Genomic DNA, 25,441 nt, shown 5'->3' on the forward strand with positions numbered 1-25,441 from the left:
AAGCATTTCTTATTTGACATTCCTGTGATACCATCTTGCAGACAGCAGGTTGGTGGTACCTCCATATGTGGGTGCCTACCCAGAGAGTTTCCCATTTAGCACTCCTTAGAAGCACAGAATGGTTTGGGTTAGAAGAGACCTTAAAACTCATCTATTCTAAATCTGATCTTTCAGTATGAAGCCCTTCCATTTTGTCCTATGACTCCACACCCTGCTAAAATGTCCCTCTCCATCTTTCCTGTAGGCCCTTCAAGGCTTGGAAGATGCTCTATGGTCTCCCTGAAGCTTTCTCCCTGAAGCGCAACTCTCTCAGCCTGTGCACATTTTACATCTGACAAATTTTTACTATAAAACACATTTTAAAACTCACTGTCCTCGATTTCTGCATCAAAGCAATCTGACTGCTGTGTGGAGCTTTATCATAATTACAAAAATTCTTTAACAATCAACAGAATAATTCTTTCAAATAAGTTATTGTTCTTCTCTGTGGGGTAAACAAGAGAATCCTTGGTCAAAATTGTCAATATTTACCTACAGAATCATCTCCAGAAAGATAATTTGACTAGGTGATTAGCTTACAGAGTGAATCTGCAATCTGACCCAGAAAAGACAGAGTGTAGGTAGCATATTTTGCAATTCAGAAATGCTTTACTGACATTATTAGAATTCTTTCACTCTTCAATATGCTGAAAATTTGTCGTTTTACATACTTATATACTTTCTGTCATATGCTCTCCAAAACAGAGTTCCGTATTCTGGAAGTGTTCAAAGCCAGGCTGGATGGGGCACTGGGTGACCTGATCTAGTGGGAGGTGTCCCTGATCATGGCAGGGGGGTTGGAACTTGATGATCTTTCAATGTCCTTTCCAACAGAAGCCATTCTATGATTATGATTCTATGATGTGTGCATATAAGTATACACACACACACAAAACACCAAAGCCCATATCATGCATAATATGTAGGTCTTCATACACAAAGTTTATCTTTACTTTTAATTAAATATACATCTGTAAAAAGAGAAAGAAGCAAGAAACAACAGTTGATGATATAGAAAATGAAATAATCATTTCAAGTAGTCTGACTATCCCATTTCCAGCAAAACAGGAAATGGTTTTATGTGATCTATAAATTCAATGATATTAATGATGCAGCCAAAAAACCAGAAGTGACCAGCTCTGAAGAGATGGATGAGATTCCTGGTAGAATTCCAAATGTTAGTTCAATTACACCTTATAAGGCAAGCTATTCATAAGCTACTTTTAGAGAAAATTTAGGTAGACATTAATGTTTTACACATTCTTTCAGATAGTCAACAGGCCTGTAAAATGTTTCAAATCAAATCATAGTCTTTGATTTACCTTTAGAATTATATAAACATTATGTTGGATACCTCAAACTATTCACCTCTTGTATATAGAAATCTGTGAATTTACTGAGGCTAGTTAAAAAAAATCCAGCTTGTTGTTATTGCTTTGCTCATTTCTTCTCCATTCTTCCTATGAACTCACTATGTGTACACAGAAGAATGAATCATATTCTTTAACTTAGTTATGATTTCCTTTGTTTACTATTCTACTTGCAGTATGATTATTTTTTTATTTTATTTTTTCTTGCTACACATAGTAGATCTTCCTTGAGCTAGAAATACCTTTTCTTGAATGTGAATTACTCTAGAATTTCAGGTATTTTGAATGCAATATCTAATAGTAAAAATGATAATACACAAATACTTTTCTTTTTCTCACTGAGGCTCCAAGGTTGACATGTTCCAGAACTATATTAGCAAGTTCCACACCCCCATATTATCATTCTTTTTTTATAACTAAACCACACAGGCTTTCTTCTCTGAAGTATTTTTAATCCACGAGTCTCTGAGATCATTTATTAATAGGTGAATTTAGGTATTTTGGATTTCTTACCGTAGTAGCTTATTCTATTTTTATTAATTCTGTCTTCAAGATTACTTAAGCTTTCATACATGAAGAACTCTTTAGGAATCAGACCTCTATAGTATGTTCCTAGTCAATGTTATTGGTAAAATCATTCAAGATTGTTCCCAGGACAGATTCTGGATGAACTCCATTAATGACTTCTTTGTAAACTAGTTGTCCATCTTTCAGAAGCTAGAGACATGCCAGAGAAAGTAACATACATTTTTTCCTGTTTTTACACATTGATATCTGCTAATAATTATTGTTGAAGATGGTTGATGAACACTTAAAAATTTTTTGTATTTTCTACTTGACACTAATTCCTCCTTGTTTAACTTTTTTATAATAATTTTCATTCTGCAGGTATTTCCATCATATCAGAAGCAACTGAATGTATGACAGATTTGGTATCCTAAATGTCATCCACTTTGCAAAAGATTAGGATCACTTTTTTGAGTATACACACCTGCAGATTAGAGAAATATTTCCCTAGTTTACTGTTTCTGCAACATTTATATATTTTTAAATTAAAAAACAAATAAATGTGAAAACATGCAATACTTACTTTGTTGGCAGTTTCGGCCCATAAATTCACCTGGACATTCACAGGAATAGTTGGCAACAAGATCTGTACAGATTCCACCATTCTTGCAGGGTTCAGATTCACATTCATTTATATCTGCAGGAAGCAAACAATGTAATGTCAGGACCATCAAAGAGAAATTGTGAAAATGATAAACACATATTTAAAGCCTTAAAAGCCAAAGTTTGTCCAATTGACATTAGAAGACAATATTTTTTTGCCCAGCAAACATGCATAGTAAGGCTTCTGATTAAACAGGAATGCTAAAAAATTACACATCAATGTAGCTAGTTTGATATGCCTACTATGTCCCATCACACAACAGAATTTAAAGTTGTGCTCAGGGATTTCCACTGGAGCTTTCATAGGACATAAGGACAAAAAGTCACAGCTTGGCCTTAAATAAACAAATTCAGTCAATCATCTCTAACAGAGTTCTCATTAGTGATACTTGCTACTTGAAGGAATGTAGCTACTTCTTTATCAACAGATACCAGTTAAGAATGTCTCTCAGTTCATCTTAATTCATTAAACTCTTATTGACAAGGTTGTTTAACCATCTAAAAAATTTCCTTTCTGTGCATGAGTTGGTGAGCAAATTGAAACTAATCACTTGATCTAGAAGCTCGTAAATTTTATTAAATTCAGAAAAGACAGAAAAGATGGTTAATTTCATTTGAGTTTCCTTTTTCCAGTATACTTTTTCAAAAGTTCAAAGAATAATAATCCTCTGTATTTTTCAGTGTATTAAGCTTCAAGCATAGTACCAGATTCTGATACATATTCCTATGAGAAGGTCAGCAGCTTTCTGGGCTGTACAATGCAATTATTGCCAGAAGGTCAAGTGAGGTGATTCCTGCCTCAGCACTGATTAGGACACACCTGTGTGTTCAGCTGGGGGCTTTCCAGTATGAGAGAGCCATGGACATACTTGAGAGAGTCCCACACAGGGCCACTAAGACGCTTAAGAGACAGGAGTACCTTGCTTATGAGTAAAGCCTCAGAAGATGGCACTATTTATCCTAAAGAAGATAAGAGTCAGGAGAAAAATTATCACTGTTTATAAATACTGAAAGGGAGGGTGAAAAGGAGGGTGCCAGGTTCTTTTCAGTGTTGCCCAGTGGCAAGTGGCAACGGGCACAGACTGAAACACTGGACTTTCTGTCTGAACATCATTAAAAACATTTTTACTGTGAGAGTGGCTGAGAAGAAGCACAGATTCCTCAGAGTGTTTCTGGATTGTTGATCCTTCGCAACATTAAAAAAAAAAAAAAAAAAAAAAAATTGTATATAGTCCTGGGCAAACAGATGTAGGTGGCCCTGCTTTAGCAGAAGGGGGTGGACCAGATGACCTCCAGAGGTCCCATCCAACCTCAACCATTCAGTGAGTTTGTGATTATCCCCTGCTGCTTTGAAGAGAATGGTAGGAGTAGACCTTCAGCTGAATGTGGAGTCAAGTTCCAGTTCTTCGAAGTAGAAAAAAACCAGAATTTTTACCAAAATTAATAGGATTCGCTGATATCTGAGCTTCTTTTTAATCCCTTGTGTTTTACCATTTGTTTCCTATAAAAAAAGCGACATAATTGAATAATAAAAATTCATGGGGTTAGCTGAATTTCTATCTATTAAAGAGGAAGAAGAGGAGTAGCAGCCCAGAGTGTCAGAAATAAAAACTGCCAAGGAAAATGACCAATTAACAAGCCAACTCAATTCTAAATTAAATTCTTTACTTGTATTTATAAATTTAACAAGATTTTCCAGCTCCCAATTTGCCTTTTAAAGCAAAGCCTATTAACCTTACATTTTCATCTGGTTATTCATCATTTTAATACAGGCTAACACATTTGTGGAGAAAAAATATCAAGGACACTGTGAAACAAAAAACATTAAGTGAACACATGAACTATCTCTTACTTGGTGAAATAAAAGTAGTAATTTATCCTCTCAAAAGATTTTCTGTGTAAAGGTAATATCTTCTTAAGATATATAATTTTCCTAATTTGCCATTCATATTGAAATAGGTAAGTACAGCTGCATGACTTTCCAGTATACTTCATATTGTCTGTACAATGATGCAGAAAACAGACTAAAGTTTAGGTACAAGATATTTTTAAAGTAATCTTTCTATTCTATCCCTATGGAGCAATTAGTTATGATCAGAGCACTAAGAATGGAAGTTTTTTAATTACTATCTTTCCTATTTGAATCCTAAATTATTTTTTTCCAACTAATTTGTGAACCTTTAGTCCCATGAGTTCAAACAAATCTGTCATATTTTATGAAAAAGGAAAGACGATTCTCATTTTAGCATTGTGTTTGATACCAGAACAGAGGTTTTAATTGGGAAGATAATGAACAAAACTGTGTTTAAAAAAGGAGCATAAATTCCAAATAATTATTTCATTTAATATTAATTATCTCATTTGATTGACTGGGTAGATTAGTATATGTAGTTAAAAGTAGTTCCTGTGAGCTGTGGTCAGTTTGTTCAAATTCCTAAAGGTACCTAATATGATAATCAAGCTTGCACCAGCTGACATGTTTCTTTCATCTGAGAAGCACATTATATTCTGTTCTAAAATTTGTCATATTATCATTATAAGAAGTAAATTTGACTTGAAATTTTAAAATGCAAGAGTTCCTGGGGTAGCTGCTCCTAAAGACAGTAAAGTCCCAAAGAAAAACTCTTTATATATTGTCAGATATAAACCCTTCACTGGTGATGCAGTCAACCTCCTTACACTAGAAGGATGTGCTTTTAATGTGAATTAACTAAATCAAAGTAAAATCACTGTAGGTTGCTAATGATTTTTCAGGTAAACTTAGGTGTTATGCTTAAGGTTGAAGCTTTGTTTAGATAACAACCTTACTCACTGGAGAAACTAAAATACAGGTAGCTGGACACTACCGGAGAATTCAGAGTTCCTCAGAGAAGGACCTAATAAGACAAATACAGGGTGAAATGGGGTCCTGAACAGTTTAAGTGTCAGCACAGGTGAAGTCTGCATTTCTTAATAGTGTCCAGGTTAGCTAACAAAACAAATAAAAAAAAATCCAAACAAATCCAAGCAACCCAAAAAATCTAAATAAAGAAAAATGTAAGAAGCTCCATGCCCAATACACCAAGATTTCTCTACTGAAGATGAAGGAAACAAGAAGTAAGGGAGCACTGACCATTTTCTTAAAAAAAAAAAAAAAAGACTGCTCCCTGAGTAGTAGCTTGAATGGCTAAGACAATTGACAAGGAAGTAAAGCTTTATTATAGATTGAAGATAATTAAATTTACACTTCTTAGTAAGATCAAACCATAACTACAAACCTATTAAGCACACTTCTGTTTGAAGCACACTCATGGTGGAATCTGGAACAGAAGCATGTTGTCAGAAACCAGGTGAATCAGAAAAAACTCTGGAAATTCATCAGGAGAAAGAATTCTAGGGTTTTGTCATTACAAATAGTGCTGCACTAGCAAACATAATTAAAAATACATGATCATAATTTTAGACTTTTCTTTTTAAATATGATCACGTGTTTTCCTCAAAAGTTATACCATGTGAAATGGGCAGAAAATGTATGTAAATGTTATAAACAAAGATTTAATTTTATTTCCAATGACCTGAGATCTTCTGCAAGCTAGTCGGTATAAACCTGACTTCTGTGACAAAGGGACAGATAGGCCCAATCAATTGTTTTTGCCAACACAGCTTGCATTTTGGCTGCAAATGCACACCAGTATCTTGTTCCTGTCCCCTGCTTGCTTGATCTTTACTTAACCCAAATTCCTGGTTCCTGCCACCTGAACCCTTGTTTGTGATCCAAAATCTTTTGCAGTACAGACTTTCTGGAGTACCCTCCTGCTGCCAAGCATGTTCTTTTCTTATCCTTTGACTTTCTAGTTATTTTGGCTTCCTGATCACACTTGGTCTGCTTGTCACAACTCTAACTCATGTTTTTAATCAGTCTTCTATCCTGCTAGACTACTGTTGGCTCATCACAGCCACATCATCTAAGGTCAAGTGTCCATACTGGAAGTAAAATTTTCCTTTACTAGAAGCAATGAATAGATATAATCCAGTTTCTGCCTTACTAATAAATTTTATTTTGCCATAACAAAGTCATGAAAAAAAGTTTAGAAAAAGTTTAGAAAAAAAAAAAAAGCATTAATATATTACTACTGAATCCCTGGTATGACACATTTTAAAAGGGTTTGATCCCCATGGAATCTGGGAATTCAGAGTATGTTATTAAATCTGAACTGGATTTATTCAATTCACATTCAATGCAGGGCAGACATTTGTTAAAATTCAGCGGTTTGATTGGTTTTTCAAAGCTAGTTTCCTGACCACAGAAGGCTCTAAAAATGCTGTGCCATATAATCTGCAGAAAACGTCAACTACAATGTCACAGTGAAGTTATTCACTGTTCAGACATCCTTATTATCTGCCTTTCAAAAAGATGAGAAAACAGCTTTACACTAGAGACAAAAAAAGTTCAAGCCTCCCCCCCCACACAGCCTTAGAGGCTAAACATTATATTATCCCTATTCTCATTATTCTATATAAAAATTTCCTTCTCTTGCAAATATTTGGTACAATGTGCTGTGGTAAATGGCTTTCAGAATAATCGATCTCAAAACTGCCTATTAGAATTTTTTCTGAAGCATTCATTATGTATGTTTTCAGATAGCATATTAAGAAGAGAGCAAGTTATGTAAGAGAGTTACTAAAGCTTTGTTCTGAACCCAAAAGAGGCATTCTAAATAAGCTGGACAAGGAAAAAAAATAATATCTAGACATAATTCAGAATTTTTGGCTTTGAGTGAGTGTTTGAGGTACTCATAACCAACAATGTCTAAACACATAACAAAAACAATTTTCTGAAGAGTTCAGTTCCTCCTGTCTGTAGTTCTGTCAGAAACTGCCTCTTCCTGCATCCTTCCTAATATGACAGAGTTGACTTTTAAAGCAATTTTTTTTACCTCTTAGGCTTCTTTATACTACCATAGAATCATAGAATGGTTAGGCTTGGAAGGGACCTTAAAGACCATCTAGATCTAGCCCTTCTGCATGAGCAGGGACATCCCCAGCTTGATCAAAGCCCTGGTTGATACTGTTTTCATTATGCCTCTGTAGTGTATTCTTTATATATATTTATATGTATTTTTTTTAAAAAAAAAGCTCTCATGTTACTTGTATGAAGTAAGTTTATAGTGAATGTAAGTGTAGTTTTCAGAATGCTAAGTTTAACTACAGAACTATGAGATAAAAAATAATAAAAATTATCAAGAAAAAGACCCAATGAAATATTTTGCTGAACACTGTTCTTCCTCACTTGAATTGAGGTCAGGAAAAAATTATTATTCAAATTAAGAATTCCTATGAACCTACAGAGGCAGCCTCTATGAACACTGCAAAGTTTATGCATCACTCTAATGTACACAGTTTAGCATTTTATGTGCTATGCACATTTTGTAATGTGCAATTTTTCCAGCAAGAGAGCAAATATTAATGAATTCTATATTTTTAAACTCCAAAAGCAGCTGTCAACTGTTTTCCTTAGAAACTATGTAAAAGAATAGCCAGATCACAATTAATTTCATAAAAGTCTAATGGGAGCTTCCACAGAGGTGACTGTTGTCTCCAAATGACTGAAAAGATTCTAAATATGGTAAGGCTATATAGGAAGATTTGCAACTGTAACTGTACATTTCTTTGTATGCTCAGTAATATGGCTTTATTTTCATACTGGTGTAATGTGAGGATATATTTAATCCCTATTTCTGTTTTGAAAACTCCTATAGAATAAATGGGAAAACTAGCTAGTGCTCCGATCATACAATGAAAACAAAATGTATAAAACTTTTAACTTTTGTGTAGACACTATAAAGCTATTATTATTACTATTATTTTCTCTGTGAAGTCATACTTCCAACACTGAACTATATTGGTATTTCCTGTTCTTCTATACAGCTGTTTAATTGCATATTCAATGTCTTTCCATCTGAATTAATTTAATATAGGTTTGGAATTGCATTCCCAGGACCTTTCTTCTTAGTTTTAAAGAGCTGATACTTTAAAAGTTTTTTTACTAATTGAAGCATATTTTGCATTTTTAATTACTTTTAATGTATACTGGTATGGTAACTTTGTCGCATTAAGTAACTTGCCATTTAATTTTACACTGTAGATGCATGTCTTCAGGACAACAATTCCTATCATTTCCGATGGACCTTATTAAAATAATTGGCTATTTACATAACAAGCATTTGGCTAATTATTTAACTGCAGCTGAGGAAAAAAAAAATTATTAAAAAGTGAATCAACTTGTGAATCATTTTTTATCACAATCAATGCTCAAAAAATCTAACCTTCATGAGTAAACTTGAACTGTGCAGCATTAGACTATGACTCCAAACAGATTATTTGGTAAAATAGCATAGGTGGGCTCATGATAAGAAGTCCAATTATTTTTAAAGCAAGTTTGAACACAGATGTGTAAATTAATGTACTTCCCCTCACATATCCTAAAATAATTGTATGCTTTCAAATGCCATTGTTTATGCACTTTAGAATAGAGTGATTACAGTAATGGATCTTTTTCACATGAGTACAGTAATGGCATGTATTTTAAAAAATGTTATTAGACCAACAAATCGTGCAGGATATGATGATGGGTGTTGTAAGGTGACTAAAACAGATGGTTAAATTTGTTCATATGTCTGTATTTAATATACACAGAGTGAAGAGTATTCCTTTATGGCTAATATAGATACACTTAAGCTCTGGTAAAAAGTTGTCTGAGGGACTTCAATGCACTTATATTTCATAACTGTGTATATAAATGTGCTTCATATAGCTAATTTCCATATTTTGTTAATATCTTTCAAATTCATACTCCTAGCTTCTCATAAATATCTTCATGTTTTACTGTTTATGAATCTTATTGTTAGATTTAAGCACAGAAATAATCCCACACAGTACATAGGAGAATGTGTTAGATCTTATGGCACAGTTCTCTTTTTCCCCCCTCTAGCATCCATGGAGTACAACATTTTGTTACAATTAACATATATGGGACACACACCAGATTAAAAGCACATTTATGAATCAGTGAAGAATCATGGAGGGTTCATAAATCAATGAATGGCTGAATATGTGATTAACCATGAACCTGTTGTTCACTATAGCAAATCACAATGTTAAACAATTATGATAGTAATCCTTTGTCTTATAAGGATTATACATATGTACACAAATATAAGAGCAAAAAGAAAGATCTACAAGTTGGTCACCTCATTCCCCTGGAAGGTGATGCAGAAACCATTCTGGAAAGTATTTCCCAACACATGAAAAACAAGACAGTTGAAGCAAAGTAGTCAGCATGGATTTATGAGGAAGAAACCACTCCTGACCAAGGTAAGTAATTGCTGTATACAATGAGGCCACTGGGTCAGTGCATGGGGGAGAGCAGTGGATGTCGTTTACTTCAGTTTCAGTAACACTTTTAACACTGTCCCAAAACATACTCTTAGATATGCTGACAGTGTGCAGGTGTGTAGGTTAGGTAGGTAGAAAGTGAGGTGGATTAAAAATTGTCTGAATGACTGGACCCAGAAGCTGTTGATCAAGGGCAAAAAGTCCAATTGGAGGCAAATCACTGGGGGTGTATCCTAGGGGTAAATATAGGGGCAAGCGTAGTTCAGCATCTTCATTAATGACTCAGACACTGGGACAGGTTTCTCAAAGCCCAGCACAACCTGACCTGAAACACTTTAAGACATGGGGCATCTGAAGTGTTGTGTCCAGTGCTGGGCTTTCCAGTACAAAAAAAAAAGACTTTTTATTGTCAGTCCAGTGCAGCACCATGATGACTAAAGGACTGGAATATCTGCTCAGTCTGCAGCAGGGGAGGCTCAAGGGAATCTCATCCTTGTGATTAGATAGCTGACAGGAAAGTATGAAAACAAAAGAGCCAGTATCTCTTCAGTGGTGCCCATGGACCAGACAAGAGGCAATGAGCTCTACTTAACGTAGAGGAAACTCCATTTGAACACTCTTTCTGACCATGAGAGTGGCCAGTCACTGAAGAGAGGCTGTGGAGTCTCCAGCTGAGAATATATTCACAACATGAATGGACACAGCCCTAGGCAATCTGCTCTGAGTGATGCTTCTTGAGTATGGGGGTTGTACTAGAGGAGGTTCTTTCCAACGTAAACAATTTTGCAATTTCTGTGATACATGCATATGGTACATATGCCATGTATACAGTATGCATTATCTGTGGCAAATACATTTATTTGCTAAGCACTTATCAATCATTTTCTCTTTTGGATTACAGTAATTTATTTCCTTGTGTCCTCTTCAATAGTAAAATGGAAGATTTCGTCTCCCTCTCCAATAAAAGATGCAAAAAGTGTATGAAGTAGTTTCCTTACATAAACAATGACTGTCTAGCAGAGGAAGGGAAATATTTAAGACAGTGACTTCTGTCTACAACTGACTGACAGCTCTATTATCTCAGGGCACGCAAACCCCAGTTGTTCTCTCTGACTCATATTCCTACCCTGTCTGTCCTACACTAAAAACATATTTCAGATCTGGAACTTATATTTAAGGAAGCTAGCCCAAGCAATGTCACCTTTAATCACACCAAATAAGGCCTATCCAACCGATCTGTGCATTTTCCAAATCTATGTTTATCATCTAGGGAACTGCCTTGCAGTTGATACAGGTATCTGTACCTTAACTTATAAACATGAGTGGTACAATTCTTGTAAATTATTTAAATTTTTTCTGAGATGTGGGAGGAGGCTTTTTCTCTGTTAGATTACTGAAATAATGAAATCAGAAATAAATACTATGAAGTCTAAATTTTAGGGTCAGGAAACAATTATTTTTTTTTTTTTTTTTTTTTTTTTTTCTCATCTTAGTGCATAACTCCAGAAGTGTTCTTCTGAAGATCCCTTAAATACTAAGTATGACTGATACAGAAAATAGAAAGGATGAGAAACAATAATTTCTAACAGTGAAAACTACTGCTATTGTAAGAGAACTGAGATTTTAAATAAACTAAAAACCTACGTGAAAGTAATGACTGTATGCATAACAGGTCTGCTAGTTACATGAAAGGATCACATAGAACACATTTTCAGAACCAGACACCTTACTGATTTGTATTAAGGATAAAATGAAATCTGAGAAGGTTACAACCTTATATATTATTTGCAGGTAAGTAGGAAATTAAATTCTCTTTTATGGTGTAGTGTACACTCACCTGGACCATAAAACATCAATTCATTGCCAATGCCTTGCTCTAAGGGGGTAGTTCCTAAATTCGATAATTTTTGCTCATTCATGGCCACGCACAGATCCCATCAGAAGTTCTTCTGAGATTCTTCTTTTTAATCTACTACCCACAGAAACTCTATACAGTTGGACATAGAAGTGTCAGAGTAAGAATAAGCTCCTCTGGAAAGTTTTAGGAGCATATTTTCTCTTATTAAGAACAATCACAAAGAAGCAGTGTATCAGTTGCAGTATGCCCTTCTAATTTGTTTGAAACGAAGAACTGATAATTCCAGCTTTTACATCCCTCTGTACTATCCCATCTTCCCACTTCTCCAGGACCTAGCATCTGTGTGGTCCCACTGAGTCATTTGATCCCACCAAAAATCTCTCCTTGTGGATAGGTTGCACAGTTCCAGACAAACCTGGGAAGATGATTCAGACCAATGGGAGCATATTCTCAAGTAAGATGGGCACCATTTGGCAGCACCACCTGACCACACTCAAGCATTAAACAAAATTCAGGCCAGATCATGAGACTGCAGAAACCCAAATTTCTCTTGTCATTGAAGATATTAAAAAATCATAAGAAAAAAAAAAGAGCAATATCCATTAACTGTTTTCATTGAACTTGTGAAAAATGCAGGCACAGGAAAGTTATGTCTACATCTGTGATTCCTGTGATCTCACAGAATTGTAGCAGCAGATTTTAATGATTAGAGTTGACACAATGTCTGCATGTCCCCACACATATCTCAGGGGTGTTTTCTCTGTACAAGTTCTAGACTAACTGTGTGGTCTGAATGTCCTTTTACCCACTGGGATGTTTTGTGTCAAATCCTAATGTATATATGAGGAATTTTAGACTGCTAGAATGTTTTCTCTGGGATTATTTTAATCTCAAAGGGATCCAGTTCTTGCTCTGAGACTGCTCAGAAAGTGGAGATGATCAAGAGATTTTCTTTAAAAATGTACTCCTGATTCAAACTAAAACACTCATCCGTATTCTCTACAGAAATAATCGTATGTTATTTAACACATCAGAATAAATGCAAGCTGGAAGAATATCCTGGGTATTCAAATGCAAATGTGACAGCACCATGAGTTTTGGTTGAGATATTTTATGAACACAAAGGGAATGCATTTGTAATTCAGATTGGTGTATACTATTAGGCTATTATTTCAATATATTGAGCTTTAAGTGCAAGCACCGTTGTTTCAAGTTTTGCACACAAAAGCAATGAGTCTTATGCTATATCCTTCCCTCCACTTGGTGTACCACTTATTTGCAAATAAACATACTGATCTCAAATAAATACTACTTATAATTTCAAAAGGCTAGCTAGAGTGCTGAACAGAATTCTGGATCTTCCTTTTAAAAAGTTCTTTGCTTCTTCAAAACGCTTCTGTGAAGAGGAAGGAAAATATCTCATGACTGAATTTTTTTCTTTTTTAAATTTTTAGAAAATTTGCCATGTAAATTGCTCAAGTTCCAAAACATTACAGTCAGTCATATAATTTTCAACTGTTTCAGTGAACAATGGAAATACAATATTCTGTGTAATAACAGGGAACTATACAGACATATTCTAGCATAAGTTCCTAACACAAATACAGTATTTTAATTCCACATCCTTGACACATCTACATGCACAGGTGGCTGAGCACAGTAGTTCTTACAGCAGCAGAACAATAGAAGGGAAAACCCAGAAAAACATCTACATTATAAGACTCATCTTTTTCTGACAGCTGCTTCCTACATAGATAGATCAGACCACGCCACTGTGTGACAAAGTTCTAAATGATGAGTTTTGTCTCATTAAATAATTATATTTCATTTCAACATTTCATTTATCTTCATTATATTTCTTACAGAAATATGCTGGTGTATCTGTAATGAATCTGCGAGTGCAACAGACACTGATCACTATCCTTCCTTTAAAGCTGCAGCATGGTTCTTTTGATCTTAAAAGTTCACAATGGCTGAAAAAGTCTTGCAATTTCTTGTGTCTACCTAAATGGGCATAAAAAGTGAGTAAAAGGAGCAGAGAACAGATGCTTTGTTCAGCTCCAATTTTCTAGTATTCTTTGTCCAACAATTGATAATTCTATTGTTGTTCATTGATTGCTCTCTTGTTTGGGATTGAGTGGGACCTCAGCATGCTTGCAGATGACAACAAGGCTAGAAGGGTAGCTGAAGGAAGGGAGGTCTTTCAGATGGACCTGGACATGCTGGAGGAGTGGGCCTATCATGAAATTCAACAGGGCCAAGTGCAAGTTCGTGCACCTGGATTCAGGAAGTCCCTAACATCAATACAGACAAAAGGATGAGGTTTTAGAAAGCAGCCTGACAGCAAAAGATTTGATTGCTGGTGGATGAAAAGCTGGACATGAGCCAACAGTGAGCACTTGCAGCCCAGAAGGCCAATCACATCCTGGGCTGCATAAAACAAAAGTGACCAGTGGGTCGAGGGAAGTGATTCTTCATCCTCACTCTCGTGAGACCCCACGTGGAGTGTTACATGCAGGGCTTAGCTCCCCAGTATGAGAAAGACATGGACCTGTTACGAGTGGGTCTTCTTCCATAAGAAGGCTACAAGAATGGTCAGAGGGCTGGAGCACCTCTTCTGTGAAGGAAGGCTAAGTGAGTTTGGACTATTCAGCTTCAGGGAAACAATATTGCAGTCTTTATATAAAGGGAGAGTAAAAGATGGAGAGACATTTTCCCAGGGTCTTTAGCAACTGGTCAGGTGGCAATGGTTTTAAACTGAGAGAGGGTAAATTTAGACTGGACACAAGAAAGTGTGGGTTGTTTTTTTTGTTTGTTTGTTTTGTTATGAGGGTGGTGAGACACTGGCACAGGTTGCCCAGGGAAGCTGTGGATGCCCCATCCCTGAAGCTGTTCAGGGACAAGTGAGATAGGGCTTGAAGCAACCTGTTGTAGTGGAAAGTGTCCCTGCCCATGGCAGGGAGGTTGGAACTATCTGATCTTTAAATGTCCCTTCCAACACAAACCATTCAGTGATTCTACAATCTGTATCATCTACCTGGTCAGATTTTCATATATTAACACATTCAACTATAATAATTTTGCACTCATGTAATAATGTGGTTAAGAATTTCCTCTTGATGCCCTTTCTTGAAGTAAGTGGGAACAGACCAATGCTTTAAGTCACTTAGCATACCAAACCTGTGTCAAAGAGGCCATCTTCAAAAATTTAAGAAAAGGTCTTGTGGTTGTACAGAAAGCCAAGGATATCACTCCCAGCATATTGAAGAGTGATCTGCTTGAGCAGGATCTTCCAAGACTGAGGCCTTGAGCAGCCTGGTCTATTGGGAGGTGTCCGTGCCCATGCAGGGAGGTAGGATTCCAATTGTAGCCATTCTATGACTGTTAGAAAGATGGATTTATATTAAATGATGGAGATTAGGCTCATTCAAAGTGTCAAACTGAGAGTGCAAAAGTAAAAATTTATAATAAAAGAAATCAGATGATATCAGTAGCACTATCTAAAGGATTGACACTAAAATCAGGATGTGTTTGTGTTTTCTAATCATAGTTACTCCTTTCAAAATGTGCTTTCCTTTGCAGAGTCTTACTATGTGAAAGAAATCCTTGCCAAAAAAGCACTCTGAGTATTCCTATGGAGAAGATTAAGACTAAACAAAAAGAAAATGGACAATTGTCACAACTCTGGAAAGCTGCCAAAACCAAGATACTGAATTTGAAAATGGAATATAGGAAGCAAGGCAGTAAAAAAATGTTTAGCTTTTGAACTCAGGTTCTAAAAAGAAGAAGAGAGAATAGCACTTAGGTATTACAAAATGACCTTTTCCAGTGAAGAAAACAATTCTCTATCACTTTTTGTAACAGACTTGAAATGAACACTTCTTCTTTTGTAAGACTGAAAGATAACCCAAAAAAGAACAAAATAAAAAATTACGCTGAGATACAAGATAGTATTTTTTGCTTGTTTGAATGCATAATCTTGAAGACAACTAAGCTACTAATACAGTACTATAATAACTAAAATATAATGCAGTATTAAGAGGTAAAGTGTGAGCATAACACAAGAGATGCTGAATTAATTGGTGCTGTTCTTATTCAAGAAAGCCTTCTATTGATGTAACCTGGAGTTTGAATGATCAAGGCATCATTATGCCTTTATCTGAAATACCCAATATGTTCAAGTATGAGACATTATATTTAAGAAATATAATCTTCACTTTAGCATGATAGACTAAGAGAAAACCCCCATGAAAGTTGAAACTAATCAGTCTTGAAACTACTCATCATTTTTTGCAGTAGTTATCTGTTACAAAAAATGTAACAGCATAATCCATATTCATCTTCATTCTTATTTCCCAAAGCCATGTAAAACCATTTAAACATTACTTTCAAAAAAAGCAGCCTATTGAGAAACTACAAGGGAAACTGAGATTTTTTGTAAAAGCATTTTCATGCAGCATTAGCAAGACTCATTGCAAGTATTTTTGTGCAAAGTTTTCAGGAATATAAACAATTATTCTAATCTATAGAAACTCCGTGTAAAGACATATTATATATTTATATTACGAAAGAGAGATTGTGTAATGTTGACCTTACAATAACTATTATTGAATTCAGAGATCCTTTTAACTTTAGTATTTATTAACTCATCAAGAGGATCCTGTATGTGCATAATATTTCTATATGCTATCTTTTTAACAGAAAACATCAACAAATTTAATTTCCTTGACAATCAAACATCAACTTATGCACTTCTGGAATGCAGTTTTGTTTCATATTAAATTAATACCAACTCTCAAGAAAGACAGAAATAAGGGGAAGAGAGATTTACCTTCCTACAATGGAATATAAATGTTTATAACAGGTATTTACACCTAAATGTCTTTCATTCCACAAAACCACATCTTCTTAACCATACCCTTCACTGTGTACTCCAGTCAATGCATTAGTCATAAGAAATCCACTCCTCAGCTAAATATTCCCATAAAACCCAAAAGCAATGGGGAAGATCTATTTCCTCTCACAGTGACATCTCATAAAATGAACTTAAGTAACAGAGAAAGAAGCTTAATAAAAGCCTCAGTTGAACATCCTATTCTGCTTAAACCAGTAAAAACTGAAAAGAATCTTCCAACAAAATGTTGCATAAAAGATAGTAGCATGATGGTCTTCTGCCAAATAATACGACTTTGTCTTCAGCAGAGGTCACAGTCACAACAAAACTTACCACAGAACAAAAAGGTTCTGAGAAGACCATGGAGAAAACTTTTAAAAGTCCTGGAGAAATTCTCATGTCAAACAGAAATGGAAATAATTTCAACTGTTTTCATAGGAAAAAATAAGTAGGAAGATGAGTGGCACACAGAAATAATTTAAAAGCTGCTTTCCTACTAGTCTTATGATACACAAAGAAAGAAGAATTTAGAGATGCTGAAAGACAGCAGGTTTAAAATTGAAAATGGAATTTTTTTTCAATATACAGCATAATTCAGCTATGAAACTAAATGCATCAGGAAATTGTTAAGGTCAGTTATTCAACAAGCTATTGGAAGTAGGGATGAATGAGCAGAATAAACAATGCTATACAAGAAAATGCCAACAAGAGTGAAATAAAGTTGGAGGGGATATTGTACTTCCTACTTGGAATTTTAAGCCAATTTCAGGCCACTGGAGAATAAAATAAAATCTTGAAGTGGGGGTCAAGTTATGCCTCTTCTTTTTGTGCAGGGGTGTCTTGACCCTTCCTGTGAAGTACCTAGTGTTGGTCTATTACCTGAGATGTAATGCTTTTTCTCTTGGGGTTTCAGGCAATCTTATCTCAGTCATCTAGTGTTCTAACCAAAATATTTGTTTGGATTTCAAGGAAAAGCTCCCCCCTTCCTGTAGACCCCCAATTTTTCAGTGATTTTCAATCTTACAGCAGCCTTCTAGTATGTGAAAGGGATCTGCTGGAAAGCTGGGGAGGGGCTTTTCACCAGAGAGGGCAGTGGTAGGACAAGGGGTAATGGTTTTAAATTGAAAGGGGACAGATTTATTTTAGATATTAGGAAAAAAATTCTTCACCATGAGGCTAGTAAAATACTGGAACATTTTGGGAGGCTGTTGATATCCTTTCCCTGGAAGTGTCGAAGGCCAGGTTGAGTGAGGCCTTGTGCAACCTGATCTAGTGGGAGGTGTCCCTGCCCATGAAGGAGGGTTGGAAATAGATGATCTTTAAGGTCCCTTCCAATTCAAACCATTCTATGGTTCTCACCTCACATTTGTTGTAAGAAGATTCATCAGCAAATCTTTACCTCTTTTCAGCTGATGCACACAACTTATTAGAGGATTTTTTTTCTGATCAGTTTCACACAAAACTTTTCCTGGATTTCTGTGAATGAGGCAAAAATTTCCTGTGCTGCCATACCTACTGGTTTTATCATGTTTGTGCTCCACTGTTTGCCTTCTGTCACAGTTTCTGTTTTAGGAACAATATTTTATTGACTTTTTCCTTTATTGGTGAGTTGCTTATTTCTTTATTACTGATCTCTCTTAGATGTCTTTGAAGTGTCCCACTTTCATTTTAATTATGTGACATTCTAGAAGATTTCCAAATGAGCAACAGCATACCTATCTTCATTTCTTACCCAAGGAACTGGTCAGACACAGGAGCAGACTTCAGTTCAACAATAATCAGAGGTATGAGTTTCCTAAAACATACATGTAGCTTATTACTACTATACTGTGTAGCTTATTGCTACTACATTATGTAGCCCTTTTGTAGTCCAATCTGTAAAAATGATGCATAGAGCTAATTTCAGTGAAATGCCCACACAAAATAGGTTGGGTTAGATTTAGAACCCCCTAAACCCAAACAGGAAAAGCCATAGTGAGACTTAATCAGCAGAAGTATGGGTTGAACTGTATGGTGCAACTGCTTCTACCCTAGCACATTAAATTTCCCAACTCAGCTAGGAGGCCCACTGGTTTGGAACAAGCTGAATCTGTGAAAGATACATTGGCTTTAGCTTCCAAAGCAAGACAGCTGCATGAAAGCCACCTGTGGGGAACTGGTTTGTGTAGTGCCCTACCAGCAAACTGCAGCCAGAAAAGGCTTAGGAAGAGCTCATTGTAACATAAAAAAAGAAAACTATGCCACAGGATGCTTTAGAGCTTCTTCATAAATTTTTTCCTAGTAGCTGGAAAAGTTACTAGGATTTTAATTTGCAGATAGAGATGAAGATGTAGATTATGCATCATGTCAGCTGGATAGACATGCATGGCCACTGGCCTTTCCAGCTGCAGAAAAGCTGCTTCCCTATGGGTAACTGGGATGATGCCTCAATGTATTATCAAAATGTGAGCTGATGCTCTGCCACGTGGTCCCCATCTGTGCATTTTTCCAATACATTAGTGGAGCAAATGTAATGCCACAGACCATCTATAATGGGGAGGTGGAAAGCAGAGAACTCTGTACAAATACTTGGAAGGGCTTGCTTGCATTATTAAACGTGATTAATAACCTTTTTTCTTCCTGTAGTGTAAGGTATTTAGTGCTGGCTGACAGAGTTAATGATCTTCCAAATATAAAACTATATACAAATCAAACACTTAAATCTGAACTCTATTGTTTCAAACCTGATTTTTTCATGTTTTCTCTGCCATTTCTGTTAGTTGAGTGGAGACTAGTAAACTACACATTGTCATATTACTAATGCCTTAATTTCCCATTTTCTCCATCAGGCAAACTCTGTTAGATATTCATAATAATGCATGTTGCCTAAACTCTAAATCTTACACAATTTTTTTTCCCCTTTTTTTAAAAATCTGTCCATTTCAGTCTTCTGAGTATTTCCATAGGTTTTGTCTTGTTTTGCAGATCTGTATTTCTAAGTTTTAATTAATAGGTGACAGTGTAATCCGTCTGTATGTAGATGAAGGTATTAGTATCTGAATAGCAGGTGTTTGTCCAGCATTTTCACTTCCCATATGAAGAGTGAATGGTGGTAATGGTTTAACAACAAATGCTTGTTCATGAATAGCAGAAGGTCTTTTTTAACAAAAGATGGAAAGGTTTTTTTGAAATTTACTTTTTTGAAGTCCACGATTAAAGAAAAGGGAATTATAACACACTCAATGATTACATGGTTATTTGTGGTGAATGACAAGGCCACATGTTTACATAGCTTTCACTATGTGAAAGTATGTGTAAGTGATCCTGACCAACACAATTTGCTGCTCTTAAGAAAGGTTATTACCAAAACAGAGTACATCCTACTCTTCCTGGGCATGAGTTATGTGATATTTTCCAGAACTTAATTGTTCTGGAAGAGCTCCTTTCTCACTTTAAGAAGACTTGCTTTGCCTCAAGGTAATTTTTGGAAACAACTCCTCTCTCCTTATTTCTGCATACTGTCAATGACATGTTTGAAAGCTAGATTGCCATTCCTTAACGGTATGACAAATTGCAACATGGATAAGGTTTGGGAAGAATCTTCACACAAGCAGATAAATAAATGTATCTTAGACAATAGAGGAACATATAAAGAACATGGTTTTGTTGGGTTTCACAAAAAAAATCTGCCTGGTTTTCTACCTGGGGCAGACTTTGCTATTCATATATTGGTTGGATTATGAGCCCTGAAGCTGGGAAGCTTATTTCCTTTTTTAGCTCTTGAGGAATCAATCCTTTCAGAAAAACATTGCCAATTAATATCAGTTTTTTGCACTAAATCTAGAATGTACTATCAGTGAAATTTCTAATGATCTCTTTTTTAATTTCTATATTCATTATTTTCATGGGTGAAAGATGAAGGAATCTCAGAGATATTGACAAGATATTTTTGATATGAGTGACAGAATACCAGCTTTGGGAATTTATCTTGACTGCAAAATCAATCACCTAGATAAATTGATTTAGCAACAGAATATTAGACATGAATGAAATTCAAGATACAAAACCTTATTTACAGTGGGGTTTTTTTTGAAATTTGAACAGTTTATCTGAAGATATATATCTTGCAATGAGGTTATTTATATTTATCTTCCATTAGAACTACTTTGACAGTTTTTGTTAATGATTTACAGTTAGTTTAGAACTTAATTACTAAGCTTTGTGAAGCAATTTTGTGAACTGAACTAGAGGGTTATAATATAAAAGAGTTATATTAAGTCTACTATTGGAAATCACATACTTCTTCCTGATTGCAGAGGCCTTGTCTGCTGCATGTCATAACTGATATCCTGAGAGAGCCTCTGAACACCTATATGTTGTATATGATTTATTATCACATCCTAAATCAGATTATCTGAAAAGGACTGAATTTTATTGTTTCCTGAAGTGTAACTGTTCACATAAACTTGCCTTATCTCAAATCTTTTTAGCTGTCTTCTTGGGTTCTAATCTCCTGACAGTATATCTGGATTACCAGTTTGAGAGCTCTACTTTATTCCAAGGTTGGTATAAATACAGTTTGATGATTATAAGGTTCATTAGCTAGCTGTTACATATCTGAATACCAAATTACAATCAATTACAATGAATCACTCCATAATGCATTACCATATGTTTTTATCATGAATTAGGTAACAAGACATGGTATTTTCCAAGCAGCACTTGCTAAGCATCCATGTTGCTTGATTAAAATTTGTGGTGTTACTCACTTCACTGCGTTCTTTACAAAGGTCACCCCTTTGACATTTAGTGGAAGCATAAGCCTTGTGTGACCCATGCTGACTTTGTGACTGTGCTTATGGTGGAGTGTGCCTGAGAACATTTGACCATATGAGGATGTATTCATATGAGCTTCTCCCTACAGTGCTAAAAGCACTCAGAAGTGTTCTGCCTGAATTTTGACATAACAGCACTCATGAAGGCAAAGGTACAGTACAGTCTTTCCACTCTCCAGTGGCTTTTGCTTCAATTATCGGGTGGAAGAGTCAAGTAAAATAACTACAAGGAGCAGAATCAGGAGTTCCAGAGTACTGCACTCATGATGTAGCCCCGGTACAATTTATAAGTTGGTATAACCTTTGAGTTACAGCTTGACATAATCTTGATTCCTGGTTTTGAGATTCCTGACCTCATGGCTATAGTGTTTGAAGGCTGGCAGCCGTTATCCTTTGCCATCAAAATTACACTATGAACTCAGACCTCTGTCTTGACTGAGTGCTCTAATGATATGACAATTGAAAAAAAATATAATCAGTATGACTTTTGCTGGTTGTCAGCTTCACCATCTCCAGAATTAGTTCTATACAGAACAGATCCCAAAGGAGTGGCTAATAAACAAGATTTCCATGTTCTCAATGGAAGAGATAGACACTTAATTTAAGCAGATAAAGTTAGTGGGACTGCCTATGTTACCTGTGTAATTAACTGAGAGAGGGAGTATAGCCAAAGTTAATGAAATTGAATATGCATATTCACATCTTTGGACACATTTTATATTGAGTATATAAGGGAAAAAAATAACAGAAGCACCTGTTTCAGATGGACTGTATTGGTTCCTGACACTTCAGATTATACACGAGTATCAAAACGGAGAACTTAATTAAGGTAGACTGGATCCAGCATGTATTCACTCTGATTTTAATGAGTGGATTTTTCTTTTATATGCAAATGGAAGTGGATTCTTGACTGTTTCTTTGAGTTTTTAACCTTCTAACTGAATAATGCTTGACTTCCAAATGCGTAACACAAGATTTCAAGAACCATGCTATGCTTTATTGCACAAATTTCGCCTGCAAGTTTCTCCTTAGGCAAGAACTCGTTCTAAATGAGTTTTCTATATGGGAAAAAAACACAAAAAAACCCCAACAAACCATCTTCTACTTAAGAGACCAAGAGATTGTTAGTGTTACTTTTATATGTTAGAACATGACCTGACCTATTGCTTGAACAGATCTATTGTTCATAATAATAACAATGATAATATTGTTCATATTGTTAGAACATGACCTGATCTATTGCTTGCAGATGAACATGAAAAGCTCTCACTAATTGGTTTTGATCACACATAATTACTGATGACAATAATTGGAGAAATATGACTTGTAATTGTCAGTATGAGCATGAAAAATGCAACTCCTATGTACTTAAAATTTTTGGTTGATGATCCTACTATGTAATTCCCCTTCGACCCCACCCAAAGTTCATAGAACCATAGAATGGTTCAGATTGAAAGAGACTTTAAAATCATCATCTATTTCCAATCCCCCTTTGTGGGCAGGGACACCTTCCACTAGATGAGGCTGCTCAAGGCCTCATCCCACCTGGCCTTGAACACTTTGAGGAAAGTACTATCAAAATATCATGATTTTTTTTACTCCCACATGGCTACTTGTCAGTTCTGTAACCATACACTTTAAGACTAGGATACTGGCCTCCTGTTCCCAAGCTGACCTAAAACCAGGAATAGCTCTCCAAATGAACACTAACTATTGGGAAGAGGCCCAGATATTGTATATTAATTAGGATTAAATGTACATCCAATTTAATTATGTAATTTCTACCCTTGAGTTTTTGCATTGTGATTCAAAATATTTCTTCACAATTTATAAAAGCATAGCCAAGGAAAGATGAAGAAGCTCATCTAGCAGATGTAATTATTAATTTCTTGTCAATTATTCTTTGGACTTTCATTTAGCATTAATCAAGATAACGCCCCCAGCAGTTCCAAGATAAGAAGTGTTACCTACTATTTCAAATATGCTTTTCTATTAAACCTGTGTGGCTCTTAACTTGCTTTAGGATGCATGTGAAAATTATGCACTGTTGTGCTGGAAGTGAGGTAATTTTCTGAGATATAGTAGCATTCAGTAGTATCAGCTTGCTCATAACATAAAGACCAAAGACTAATAATACCTCAAAACCAGATCTGATGTTAATCCTCAACACTGCAAGCAATAAAATGTCTCCTATCTATAAATGCAATAAAAGTTACCATGTGGAACTTACTGTGCTGGCAGTGAATCCCATTAAATCCCTCTGGACATTTACAAACATATCCTATGAACGTGTCGCCTCGATAAGCTTCACTAATTTCACATATCCCACCATTATGGCATGGATTAGGAAGGCATGGTCCTGAGAGAGGGGAAAAAAAAAAAAAAAAAAAAAAAGATAAGTATAAATGCATACATAATAACTACCATAATAATTTCAGTCATTTATACATGTTCATAAAAAAATAAATCCTTTATGTAAACCTTAATATTCCACTAACCCTCTAAAATATACCCTTCACTTAGTTCAGATAACTTGCCAGCACAGATTTTTATGAACAAGAAAAAATATGAAGCATGTCACTACTCATTAATCACAACATTATTTTTTAATGTAAGAGAAGACGGGAGACAGAGAAGCTAAATCTTGCTCTCATATTAAAGATAACAGACATTCTAACTTTTATACCACTGAGGAAATATGTATTAATCAAACATGCCTATCATGTACAGAGTGACACATACAGTATCCCTGAATAATCACTACATGTCAAGACAGTAGTCTGCGGAGATCTTTGCTTTGGCTTTGGGTGACTTTCTGAATACAGGACTATCTGGGCCAGCAGTTACCATCTAATAAACCAAGTATTACTATTCCACTGAGTACCTTTTTAGCATATTAACTTCAAGCTGATTCCAAAAAGGGTCTTATGAACAGGTTTTTTTTTTAACTAACTGCATGGTAGGATACCTAAAAGTTCAACAGTGAGACACAATTTGTTAGGTTTGCACTGACTATACATACCTATAAACGACAGTCTTTTCAACTGAGGTCTAATGGCTACCCATTTAACATTATGTACTAAAAGTCTTTTATACATATATATAATTTTTTATATTTTTTTTTTTAAATAGTACTACCTGTAACATACCTCCTACCAGAAGAAAACATTTTATTGAAGGGTCTGGGGAACAAGCAAGCCCTGTGAGGACAGGCTGAAGGGATTGGGAATGTTTAGTCTGGAGAAGAGGAGGCTGAGAGGAGACCAATAAGGTCTCTACAGCCACCTGTAAAGGAGGTTGTAGGGAGGTGGGTGCTGGCCTCTTTTCTGAAGTGAACAATTATAGGACCAGAGGAAATGGCCTGAAATTGCAGCAGGGGAGGTTTAGACTACATCTGTAGAAGGAAGAAATTCCTTACTGAGAGAGTATTTAGGCATTGGAATTGGCTGCTCAAGGAGGTGGTGGAGTCACCATCCCTGGAGGTATCTAAAAACTGAGTCGATGAGGCACTTTGGGACATGCTTTAAGTGGCTGATACAGATACTGATTTATGCATTTTATATATGGGGGAACGCTGGCATTTGGATGATCTTAGAGATTTTTTCCAACTGTGGTGATTATGTATGTGTGTGATTTTTTTTTCCCAATCTCACTTTAAAGATGGTAATTATTAGTTGGAAAGCATGATGTGCAAGTTTGTGTGTGAAAACATTTGTAAATGCAATATGAAATATGTTATTTTTAACCTTGGCATTTAGACAGAAAAGTGCTATTCTTCACTTATAGAACAGGCAATGTCATAATTATTCACCCACTTAAAACAAACAAAAAAACAAACAAACAAACAAACCAAACAACAACAACAAAGCAGAAAATAACTTATTTCCACAGCATAATTTACTGACAATAAGCACTGAGAATG

The 25,441-nt window shown here is 35.6% G+C and overlaps 1 protein-coding gene across 1 annotated transcript in view; it reads right to left on the reverse strand.

Moving 5' to 3' along the window:
• EDIL3 (EGF like repeats and discoidin domains 3) overlaps nt 1-25,441 on the reverse strand; it is a 227,730-nt gene that overhangs the window by 82,478 nt on the left and 119,811 nt on the right. Inside the window, exons 4-5 of the mRNA XM_030467107.1 lie at nt 23,750-23,878; nt 2,500-2,613 (exon numbers count right to left, since the gene is read on the reverse strand). Coding sequence (XP_030322967.1) covers nt 2,500-2,613; nt 23,750-23,878 — 243 coding nt within the window. The remainder of the gene's footprint in view (nt 1-2,499; nt 2,614-23,749; nt 23,879-25,441) is intronic.

Source organism: Calypte anna, chromosome Z (assembly GCF_003957555.1).
Source record: "Calypte anna isolate BGI_N300 chromosome Z, bCalAnn1_v1.p, whole genome shotgun sequence".
Classification (NCBI taxonomy): Eukaryota; Metazoa; Chordata; class Aves; order Apodiformes; family Trochilidae; genus Calypte; species Calypte anna.